This window comes from Eublepharis macularius, chromosome 11 (assembly GCF_028583425.1).
Source record: "Eublepharis macularius isolate TG4126 chromosome 11, MPM_Emac_v1.0, whole genome shotgun sequence".
In the NCBI taxonomy this organism is placed as follows: Eukaryota; Metazoa; Chordata; class Lepidosauria; order Squamata; family Eublepharidae; genus Eublepharis; species Eublepharis macularius.
In genome coordinates, this window is record NC_072800.1 from 19,073,208 (window position 1) to 19,085,802 (window position 12,595).

Here is a 12,595-nt window from a genome sequence, read left to right on the forward strand (position 1 = left end):
TCCAATTCATCCATTTTCTCCAGGAAATCTGTTCTCTGTCATCTAGAAATCAGTTACAATTCCAGGAGAACTCCAAATCCTATCTGGAGGCTGATGCCCCTATGTCCCACATGATTTTTGAACATAGATGCCTTCCCCTCCTTCCTTTTTCACTGATAGGAAAGCTAATTGAAAGCAACCTAAAATTCTCACTATTCCCTGTTCAAAAAGGACTTAGAGGGTCTATACTTGTTAAGCTCAATGTTCAATTGTCTCCCCCCCTTCCAGTATTTCCAGGCTGAGATCTCAAACAGACATAGTAGATGCAACATACTGACAGTATGAAACAGTGTTCGGTTTAGGGCTATTCAAATGTATAACTGTAGTTTATCATAGTGATCAGAATCACACAGCTAATAGTGATTTAATTGGGGAGGTTTGGTACAGACTTTAATTGCAGCTAAACAGCAACTGCAATTTATTTTTCTATTTCATCATTTGAAGGCAGAGCCCGGGTATTTTTAGATTTTTGTTTCCAGTTTGAAGTGTCACTTTTTCATTCCTTAATGAGGTGCTTACAGTAGCCTCCAAGCAGCACACAATGGGGGAATACAAAGTTTGGATAACCATGTTAATTTCATAAATTAATGGAAGAAAAAAGATTACTTCAGACACCAAGTTAATCAGCTATCAAATCTCCATCCATTACGATCTCCCAGTTCTGACACCCCATTAAAAGATCAAAAATACCAATTTTTGATGGGATTATTCTTTAGCTTGGCTACCTCATTACATCAATATCTTCTGACATTAAAAGATGAAGCTTGGCAGATAAGTGAATTCTGCTCATACATTGACCTTCTACAATAATGAAAGTCATGTGTAAATCTAATCACTATACTATCTGTATACACTATAATCTGGGGAAAAGGTCTGGCATTTAAGATTCTCATTCTAGGGAAAGCGAAGAGCAGATTTGCTAGAGAACCACGCCAACTATTTTGCAAAGTTTATTGGGACGTATCTTTGCACATTCAAAAACATTATTGTAACTTCTCCTGTGTCTAATGGTGCATGAGGCCACAATATGTTCTGCTCAATTACAGTTTCTTCATCTGATCATAAAACCCCATTTGCAAACAACTCCGTCTCCATTTTCAAGGGGTGTATTCGGTATTCTTTCATCTTATAGGTTAATAGCTCTGGTCAGTTTCCGCCATGGAAAGTTGTGACAAGACAGGCAATGAACAACAAACAGAGAGGGAGTGGTGGGATTTTGCAGCCAGGAGCAGAATGCAGAGTCTCAGGGCGGGCACTTGTTTAAATACGAAACCGCCAGACCAGAGGGAAGACTGCTCCCCAGAGGTCTGGCAGCAAGCCCTGCCCCGCAGCTCACCTCCCGGCCGCCGTTGATTGGACGGCTGGGATTTGAACTCATTGGCTGCTGGCTTGCTCATGGAATGCCAGGCAAGCCGACATGCCGGCCGCCGTGCTCGCCCTGCCTCCCCACCTCGCAACAGCAAACCGGCTGCCCGGTAAGTCAGGCATTCATGCTTCTCGATGGAAAGGCATTTCTATTTGTACATGAGCGCTATGCTAAAATCACCCCAGCTTTCTACAAATGTAATATACTTTACCCAAGGCAACAGCCCAATTGCCTCAACAGGAGAGGAAAACGCAGCAGTAGCCATTCTAAGCCCATGGGAAATCAACTGAGAAGAAGCCTCCTATCAAGATCGCATGTGCTGCTGACTCCTTCCACGGGGCTTTGCCCAACCTCAGGTTAAATCCACTGGTGGAACCCTCCTAAGTGTTCTCTGCCTACTGATGACAGAACTGTGGATCTAATGCATGGACCATCCCACATGCTTTTCAGAACATTTGAAAAGTGCTGAATTATGCAACCACAAGGAGTAGACAAGTGAGACGGATTAGATATTTTCGACTAATCATTCCCATTGTGAAGACCGTGACTGTTTTTGGCAAAAAGCCTCTTCCCGCACTTGTTGGAAGCAGATTGTGTTGCTTCGCTGCTGTTTATCACTCCTTTGCTCTTCTGACTTTCTCAATTGAAGCTTTCATGAAGAGCCATAAACAAAATGCCGGTGGGTTACCGCAGCCAGAACAGATTAAATGGTAGAGAGGAGAAGTGAAGGCAAGGAGGAGGAGGAGGAAAACAGAGACAAGAACAAGCAAGACTAAAATTGTGATAGATAAATTTTTATCAAGTAAGTGAATTTTGACGCAAACATCAAAAATGCAAGAATAAACTCATACATCTCTAAACTCATACACAGTGCACAATTTGTTTTTATTCTAAAAATCTCTCTTTGAACTTACTATGTAAATTCTTTTAATTAACTTTCAAATTTAAAAAAATGTTGTTGTGACAAATAAGAAAACATGACAAAGTATAGACAGAATATGATCTTGCTATTCAAATTCAGCATACGAAGCAAGATGTTTGAACAAACACTTCATTTATGAGTGTAACTCGTCCTAGTTTTTATTTTAGTCTCAGACCAACAAATGACAGGACTTCATGTTCTTCAACACAGTGAAGATACTCAAAATATGCACAAGCTGCAAATGCTTGACCTCTAACTAGTGCCCTGTCGACACTTTATCAGTTTTGTAAGATGAAGTGGTACTGATAGATACATGCCAGGACCATAATCTAGTTTGTCTGCCTTCTTGGAAGCAAAGGTCTGCGGCTGAGATTTAGTATGAGATTTTAGTCGCCCAACCTCTCTGACTTTTGGGCAACTGACACCTGCACAGTCAATTCCAAGGACTATGCCAGAGAATGAGAACATTGTTGCTAGTGTTCCTGTAGACATGCACTCTTTTGAATGAAGGCCTAATCAAACTGAGATAAGGCAAGGATGCTTGCGAAAGTATAAAAGGTTTGTTTGTTTAAGTTAACATGGAGAGAGAATTTTTTTAGCTGTTCCATCTCACTATGAAATGCACCGAGTTTCAAAACAAATCAAAAGTTGAGTAGATCATGCTGATCTTAGGAATGGAACAAACTTCATTGCAAACAGGTTTGATAGATGACAATACCGTGCTCAACGGTCGTAATCCCTTGTGAGCCAAGTCTCTGATCTCTTTCCCTATGTCCTCTGCAAACATGTGCCAAAAAAGCTTTGTGTCTGCACAGTAGCTAGAGTGATGGAGTTTTATTTCCTTGCTTTGCAGGGGATTTTGCATTGTGTTCATGGATGATTAGTGAGGTAAGGGGAAACTTGATGTCTCCTATAAGATCTTGCAAAAAAAAAAACCCATGCACAAAATAATCAACAACACTGCCTTAAATGAACACAAAATGCTAAGACATTTTTTTTAAAAAAGCATTTACTAACAAAGCATGACTGTCTGACAGACTGCTTTGCTCACTTTTTATTTATATGATCGGATGCCAACACATCATGGAAAGGAGAAACTAGAACGCTTGTTGGGCTGTGAGAGAATGTGTAGGTATGAGAAACATTGCTGATTGTGTTGTACTGTACTGTGTGAATGTGAGAAAAGTAACCTGGTGAACAGGCTCAAACTATTCATGAACAGCCAAACAGACTGATGAAAAACCAGTTTCCAGCGAGCCTGAGCATCCCTAACTGGTATCTCTAGAAGCTAGTGTAGTGTAGTGTTATGGAGTCAAAGCAGGATCTGAGAGACTTGGGATAAGATTCTCATGTCACCATGATCTTGCAGGCCACATACATACACTTAACCTAACTTATCTCACAAGAACATTGTGAGAATAAAATGGGGAGTGGAGAGTCAGGTACATCTTTCTGAGCTCCCTGTCCAAAGGGTAGGATAAAAATATTACTAGGCTGATAGACAGAAAAGCTAGTTTGCATTGAAAGAATCCTTGTAGTTACACATTTGATCATTTGCAGGGCTTTTTTTCAGTTGGAACGCGGTGGAACGGAGTTCCGACACCTCTTGAAAATGGTCACATGGCCGGTGGCCCCACCCCCTGTTCTCCAGACAGAGAGGAGTTTAAAATGCCCTCCGCGCTGCAGAGGGGCCACCGGGCATGTGACCATTTTTGCCGAGAGCGATTTAAACTTTAAAAAACTCCCCCCTTGTTCCAGCTGACCCAAAGTGATGTCATTGTCTTTATTCATTGTTCTTCCCCTGTATCCTGTCTCAACTGTTTTTAAATTGATTTGCAAATGGTTTTATATGTGCTGGTCGCAGACTGTAATAATAAACTTGACTTGACTTGATGTCATTGTGCAGTCCTCAGTTCCACCACCTCTTTTCCCAGAAAAAAAGCCCTGATCACTTGCATGTAGAATGTGAGGAAGCACAATATGTCTGTAAGTTCCATCTACCTCCTTTCAAGGGTTGGAAAGTTGTGCATACATAACTGTATATAGGTATACACACTCAGTATAACTCCAATGTTACAAGTGATGCCCTGACCTGGATAGCCCAGGCAAGCCTGATCTTGTCAGATCTTACAAGCTAAGCAGGGTCGGCCTTGGTTAGCAAAGAAGACCTCCAATACATACTGCAGAGGCAGGTAATGGCGCTGTAAATCACCTCAAGCAACCCTCTGGAGATGCAGCATACACATTTTCAAAATAAATAAGAAAGAGTCCCTTTCTTATGTTTAGTCAAGAGCGTCTATGCCTATGAATCACCTGCCAGTTCTCTCCACCACGGGACTATTGTTTGAAGCAATTAAATGGCTACTTAAATGAAAGTCCATAGGACTGTTGCTGAGCTATTTCAACCTGTGCATTAAGAGCTGTCTCTGCTCAACTCATCTTATGGTGTTTTAATTTTCTCACTCTCGCTGGCGTCATGACCAGCCTTTCATGGTTGCCTCGCTTCTTACTTTAGGAGACACAAGGAAGGAACAGTCGCTGTAAGGCTTTGTTATTGTGTTGATGAGAAAGGGCGTATACCACCTGATCCGTTTTCTTCATCGCATGACCCTTTGTCCAAGTTGAGGATCAATGGAAGTGAAAGCAGATACTTATCCATTAGTATTTCACCTTGCAGTTGGGGTTTGGTGCTCTTATTAAAACAGTTTCTACATTTGTATAGGTTAATGTGGAGTTAGGCCTGTCATGGCCCAGTATCAAAGCCCATTCACACAAATAATCCAGTGTGATCATGTATCTGGTAAAGAGCATCTACAATTTCCTTCTTTTAATTGCTTTAACACAATTCTGCATTTATTCTTAGACATTTCCTCTGGAGGAAAAAAAAATCACCTCAGACACTTCATGGTGTTAAAGAAGAGGCACACACCAGTCCTGTCTGAAGTGAGTTACCCCTAATCTGTAACTCCCTCCATTTAGTAGGTTCTTCTTACTACACACCAAGAACAGTGAAAGGCAAAAGTTCTATGATCACTCTACATACACCGAGGCATTCTTTGTTTAACCTTTTAATAGTACAATCCTTATGTGAATTGAGCTTAGTGGTAGAGAGTGCCCTCAAGTCATAGCTGACTTATGGCAACCCCTGGTGAGGTTTTCATGGCAAGAGACTATCCTGGTCTTCGCTGGAGATCTCCCATCCAATTACTAATGAAGGCCAATCCTGCTTAGCTTCTGAGATCTGATGAGATCAGGCTTTCCTGAGCTAAACAGGTCAGAGCAAACTGGGGTTAGAAGGGGTGAACTCTGTTTAGGATTCCTCTGCCAGTATCCTTTTATTATAGCAATCTTCTTGGTTTATTGTAATTCACACTGCTTCTCTAGCTCAAGCATTCTCAACTTCATCCTCAGCCAGGGTGGACTTTAACCCAAGCTCCTGGTGGGCCACCAGCAGCCAGTGGCACACTGAGTTAAACAGCCCCCACAGTGTCACAGGATCTAATTGTCTCAGGCCCAGGCTGTGGTGATGATGAGAATGTTAGAAGAAGGGACTGGTGATGTCTCTTGCTCACGCCTTCAGGACTGTAAGCTGAGAGCTTAAGGACATGATGCTAGAGATGGCGAAAGAATTAAAAGACTTTAAAGTGACCCTTAAATTGGAGATGGTTTGAGAACTGCGGTTCGTCAGATCCCATTTCTGACGAACCGCCATGAAATTTAGGCTGGTTCATTTGGTTTGTTTTTTGGTTCATGACTGCAGACAACCTGGTGCCAATCAATCAGTTTCCTAGGCAACAGGGGATGAACTTCCTGCAGACCTTCTGCTGACCCGGAAGTGACTTTCTGCTGGCCCGGAAGTGGCGTTTTGCTGGCCCAGACGTGATTTTTTTCTGACCTGGGTGTGCCGTTTTCATGAACCAAACGTACTGGTCTGCGAACCAGGGGCAGGTTCATGAAAGTTCGTGTTTCGTGAAATTTGATGAACCACGAACTACATGGTTTGTTTTTTTCCTGGTTTGTGCCCATCTCTACTCGTCTCACTCTTCTTCCCTGCATGCACCAGGAGAGGCAGCATGGTGTCTCCTCCTGAGAGAGATGGCCTACTTTCTATATAATGCCATCCTAGCCAGTTAGATCAGTTACTAGTTCTTTCTCTTCATTAATCTTATGTAAATATATTTCTTTAGACAAATAAACAGTTATTGGTTCTCTAACTTGGATGAGAGGCTTTCAGCATGCAGTTTGTTTAGTTAACGTGCCTTAACTAAACCCAATAGAGAATGACTGCAGCTTTGCCCAGTGGGCAAGCCAACAGCCTGTGTCATCATCACCATTGCAATGCAGGCCAGAGCTGAGCAGATCCTGTGGTACTACCACAGGAGCTGCTTTGCTCACCTTACCCTAGGACTAACTTTAACATCTCAATCTGCTCCTGCCTGCAAGCACTTGAATATTGTAGTTGAGAAATGATGCCAGCCTCTTTGTTGAAGCTGCAAAGCAGGTGCTTCAGGCAGCACCTGGTTATCCAGACGTTCTGTTTGCCTATCAGCAAAAGAGGGCTGAAATCATGGCAGTAAGGGCTTGTGCAAAATCAGACATTCATGTGAAAGCCACAGTGCCTAAAGGTAATTTTTTTGCTATTTGGTGGAAGGGAAGGGGCTTGTTTTAGGGGCCTGGTATTCTCCTGGAATCACAACTGATCTCCAGACCACAAAGATCAGTTCCACTGGAGAAAATGGCAGCTTTGGAGAAAAGATTCTATGGCAGCTGTCCCCAACCTTTTTTTAGCCTGTTGTGACCTCTGGAACATTGATCCAGAGGAGTTAGCTGTGTTAGTCTGTAGTAGCAAAATAGTAGAGTCCAATAGCACCTTTAAGATTAACCAACTTTATTGTAGCATAAGCTTTCGAGAGCCACAGCTCAGCTCTCTTCATCTGATGAAGAGAGCTGTGGCTCTCGAAAGCTTATGCTACAATAAAGTTGGTTAGTCTTAAAGGTGCTACTGGACTCTACTACTCTGGAACACTGACACAGAGTGGTAGGTGCAACCACGAAATGGCTGCTGCAGGAGTTAGAGCCTGATACATACAGAAAGCCCAAGTATGGGGGATAAGAGAGGTAATTAAAAATGCATTCAGATCTTCTATGGCTAATCAAAAGCCCTACTGGGCAAGAGCCCTACCCACCTCCCACCCCCTTTCTGAAAACACTTGGTGTGCTCCAAGAAAGGTATCGGCAGGTACCATGATGCCCACAGATGCTGTGACCTGTGGCATTACATTCGTCCACTTTTCAAACTCCACCCTCCTCAGGCACAATTCCCAAATCATCAGGAATTTCCCATACTGGGGTTGACAATCCTAGCCTTGCCCCTCATTGCCTTCTTGCTGTTTCAGCACCAGCTCCTGCCAAAAATAGGGGGCTTTATCAGGCTACAGAAGACAAGGAAAGAAGGGGAACTTAATGCCTCCAGCCTGACTGAGACACTAGGGAACCACTATGTCTTCAGGCCTTCTTCCTCTCTGTCTACCTGGACCCTAACGCAGAAGCAGAGACAGCAGTTCAAATTTCATTGTGGAGGTGGAAAACTTCAGTGCATGGGAGGAATTCACAACACTATTTAATGGCCTGTTCTTAGATACAATAAAACTTTACTAAAATGCAGAGTCGTTTAAGAGCATTTGGTACAGTTACTATTTTATACCCCCAACAAAGGAACTCAAGCAAGGTTTCCCAGTGAAACTGAGATACAGTTCCAGCTAGTCACATCAAAACTTTTTAAAAGGATAACCTCTAGAAGGAACAGTGATTTATCAATGGCATGCGCCAGAAAATACACAGTAAATAGAGACAGGTGGGGAGGATGGAAGTCTTTCTTTATGAAAGCTATACAGAGCTCTTCCCTCCCTGGGCTAAGAATACCACAGGCAAGTTTCACATTCTTCCTCAAAACAGCTTTACAAATGAAGCATACACTTTCATGGGCTAAAACCTACCTTAGAGGCACAATTCAGAACAATTACTTTTTGTAGTATTCAGTGAGCCTTATTTAGAAAGAAGGCCAACTTTTTATCATCATTAAAATGGAAAGAAAAACTGGATGTCTCTCGAAGCATAAAGACGTAAAGCCTCCCTGAAGGAAACAGAAAGTTAAGCCCAAATACACCGTGAAAGAACTTCTCTCATCTCCATCTTATTATGGGATGTTTGATTTCTTTCTTACCTCACAGGTAATTATAGGACATCTTTCCCTAATGCATACCAAAGAGGGTCATTTCAACCCTTTTTTGTACATTGTCATAGTTTGTTCGCCTGGATATCTTTGTTAGAAATTATTTCCCTGGTATGTTTTTTTTGCTCCTTCTGCTACCAGCTCCCAAACTGCTTCTTAATTTTATTCATTCCTTTATTCCCCACATTTTGTCCCCTGGCTGTGTCATTTGATATGAAACTGCTTTCATATGAATATTGCTGAACTCTGCACTTTGAGTTTTTGTTCTTGGACTTTCTCATTTCGGTCAAGACACACTGTTGCAAGGAAGCATGGCACTAATTTTTGTGAAGAGGGAACAGAGAAGCCTGTAAAGGTATGTATGGAGATGGGCATTTAGTTTCCGCTTACAAGCTTCTGTGCAAAGGAACACTGAATGCCAGAATCTGTACAAATTATATTTTAAAAGCAAGCACATTTCCATATATTGGCTCATTTGGCTGTATTTATTCTGATTTCACTACAGGCACTGATGCTCTGTCACCTGCTGCTGAGAATGATACTGCTGTCCACTAGGTGTGTACACTGGAAAAATTAAATAATTTTAATTCCATACTGTAATTTAAGAAAGGGAAAATGCACCTCGAGTTGCCAGATGACTCCCCACCACCACCTGAAAAAGGATGAGGCCCCTGGTATGTATCTTTTTGTTGCCTTTTTGGTCCCACCCCCAGAGTGATGACATCACTTCTGGAAGTGATGTCATTGCTGGCAAGCAGGAGGGCAGGTAGTCAGGCAAGCCAGCTGGCCACTTCCCCAGCGCATTGAGGGCTGGTATTTTAATTCCGTTCCCCCCTGGACAGTCCAAGAAAAAGCTGGACTTTCTGTGGAAAAACCCAATGCCTAACAAACCTAGGTGCATCAGTTTTAACAATTCCTGGAAATTTTGTCATATTGTTTCTTTAAAATGGCATTGGATGTCTGAGTATTGTGTTCCCTGAGTGGAAAATGGTAGATTTTCCTGATTTTCCTGATTTTCCTGATTTTCCTTTTCACTGAATGGTATCAAAATATCTGAGAACCTAGTCCACACTCTCTTCTAAAGCCTCCCCAAGTTTCAAGTGAACTGGGCAATGGGGTCCTATGTTGCAGCCTTTTGAAAAGGTGCCCCCAGCCATCCTCTGCATAGTGTAAAAAGGATCGAAAATGGTCACCAGTTTTCTGAAAAGGCTTTTTAAAAAAATAACCAAACTTAGTAACTGCAAGTAAATGTAGGCCTTCCATAGTGCCTGTTTAGTGAGGCACCCACTTGCTCTGGCAATTGTGTTGCAGAGGAAAGGGACCCTACCTATCCAACCCTAGGTGATGGAAAATGTGACATAATCCAAAACCACGAATTAATCCTCAAAAAGGTGGAAAACAGATAACCCACTAACTGAAGGCAACCAGAAAAGATTCAAGGAGAATAACCCATAATGAAAAACAAGAAGCAGACCCCTCAGAAGCACAAAAAAGGAAAGACGGAATATCCAAACAAACCAAATATTAACCTGTACAGATCCCAAAGCAACAGCAAAAATTACCACCTCTCTTGGATTCCCCCCACCAGCAACCAAATGTGCCCCCCTTACTAATCCTCTCCTAGAGAGAAAGGGCAGAGGAAATGGCTAGCTTGTAGTAATAAAACATTATTAAGACCAGTCTATGGAGAAGTGCCATCCAGTCAGGGTCCAGTGTAACACAGGCAAGGCATTTCTCCCAAGACACAAGGAGCACTAAGCGCAGCAGATGTGTGGCACCAAATGGCCCAATGCAATTGTCTGTTGCGCTTTGAAATTTCCCTCCCCTCCCAAGAAAGACTATGTGATCGGCCAAGACACCTTGTCTGATTGGTCCCAGGGCTAATATTATTTGGAAAAAAATATTGTTTCCTGAGGAATGGGGAGGAATGTTTTTTTTTAAAAAAAATGGGCTGGCAGATACAGCTCAATCCCCAACAATTAATTATGTTAAGCGATCTGGGAGTTGTTCTGAGAAGCCTTTGACTGCCTCAGATGTAGCCTACCGGATCCAATGTTGGGTAAGTCAGACAACGTTGATGATTGGCAATATCTGGCTGCATAGCCTCACCTCCACTTTGGCTTCTGTGATTTCAGAAGGTTTCGCACACTTCCCTAACCTCATGACATCTAGAAGCTTTCTTATAAAGAAAGATGAAAGTCAAGAGTCTCAGGATGCTATATTCCTTACTTTTTGCTCTTTTCATGAACTTCAAACACATATAATACCCTGAAGATATGAATCATCACCATAGGTGGTAATATTATCAGACAAGTAAGTCCAACACAGAATACTGAGAAAACAGAACACACACATTCCACATTATTGTTCCTGCATGGCGACCTAGGATTATAAAACCAACCTGTTATCCTTAACACAACAAGCTTGACTTCTAACAAAATGTAATATATCTATGACGGAAACAGCATGGAGATCATAAGGTGATATTGTTCTGCAATCACTTACCCATACATTCCCATCTTGGTGATATGGCTTCCAGTTTCTTCCTGTATCGCTGTACAGCATTCGGTACTGGGTTACCCAATCCGAGCTGCTGTATCGGCCTTGAGTTGCAATAGAGCTGATCTGTTTCCGGTTGCCAAAGTCCACTTGCAGCCATTGGTAATGGTCACTATCTGATGGACACCAGCCTCCAGCCCCTGAGAAGGAAATAATTTGCATCATTGAAGATTTCATGCAGTTTTCTTGGAAAAGAGCTCCTGTAAGAGATGTGTATGCTAACCACAAACTTCACATTGGTCCTCATTGCCAAACAAATTAATTTGATCATACACATGATGTAAAGCACCAACAGCTGTTTCCATGATCCCAGCTGCACCTTGCTGCCACCACAGCCAAGATCTTAAATATGGGTGCCATACCGCCATCACTGGTAGATGTCTCACAGTAGTCTTTCTCCATAAAGGTATACAAACTTGTAGTTGAATTTCGCAGTGTAAACTAACTCTTTGAGAAGCACATGTGTGGGACCCTCCTAAGAACTTCTGCAGGGCTTTTGTGTGTGTGTGTGGGGGGAATTTCTTCAAAGTTGGTCAGATATTTTGACCAGGCACAAACTGAACACAAAAACTGACTTTAGCTCAGTGATTCTGAAACTTTTTGAAGGGAGGCCCACTTCTGAACTTACTCTTCCTTTAAGATCCAGCACCATGAGTGTGCAATCGGTGCAGGCTTTGTACACTTCCAGCAGCTGTGAATGAGCTAGATCTCAGAAAGAATGGGACTGCAGGGTGAAGGAAAGCAGGAAGGAGGAAAGTAGCAGTTCCATACTCTGTTATCCTGTCCCCGCAACTGGAAAAAGGATGGCTCAAAGCTTCCCCTCCCAGCTCTGGCATTGGAGTGAACGACCTGTAAGAGTGTTGCGACCCAATCTGGGGTCACGATGACCCATAGTTTGAGAGCCACAGCTGTAGACAGGATTCAGTGGCAACTCTTGGCCTCAACACTGCACAGAAAGATTTTTAGTGACTAGATTCTGAACAGTGAGAGGCAGATGAAGCTCTCAGCACAGCTTAGGAAACAACCTGCATTAATGTTTTCTGGAGGTTCCCCATAGGGATGCATAGAACGCCTTTGGGAAAAGTCTGGGACGGTTTTTTCAGTTCTATTCAAATGCCATTCTAACAGGAACCTTCAAATTCGTCTGGTATTCATTGGAGCAAACTCAGTTGCAACACTATCAGTGCCATTCCAAGCAGGCAAAGGAAGTTTGACTCACAAAAGCGTATACCCTGGAAATCTTGTTGGTCTTTAAGGTGCTAACTGGACTCAAATCTTGCTATCCTAAGCAGAATTAGGATAGGACCCTTCTAAGTCCACTGAAGCCAATGTTCTTTCTGTACAAGCAGGGCTTTTTTTCACCTGGAACGTGGTGGAACGGAGTTCCAGCACCTCTTGAAAATGGTCACATGGCTGGTGGCCCCGCCCCCTGATCTCCAGACAGAGGGGAGTTTAGATTGCCCTCCGCACTGCAGAG

General features: G+C 42.7%; 1 protein-coding gene across 1 annotated transcript in view; it reads right to left on the reverse strand.

Moving 5' to 3' along the window:
- Positions 1-12,595, reverse strand: part of CNTNAP2 (contactin associated protein 2) — a 1,091,545-nt gene that overhangs the window by 984,490 nt on the left and 94,460 nt on the right. Inside the window, exon 3 of the mRNA XM_054990911.1 lies at positions 11,065-11,258. Coding sequence (XP_054846886.1) covers positions 11,065-11,258 — 194 coding nt within the window. The remainder of the gene's footprint in view (positions 1-11,064; positions 11,259-12,595) is intronic.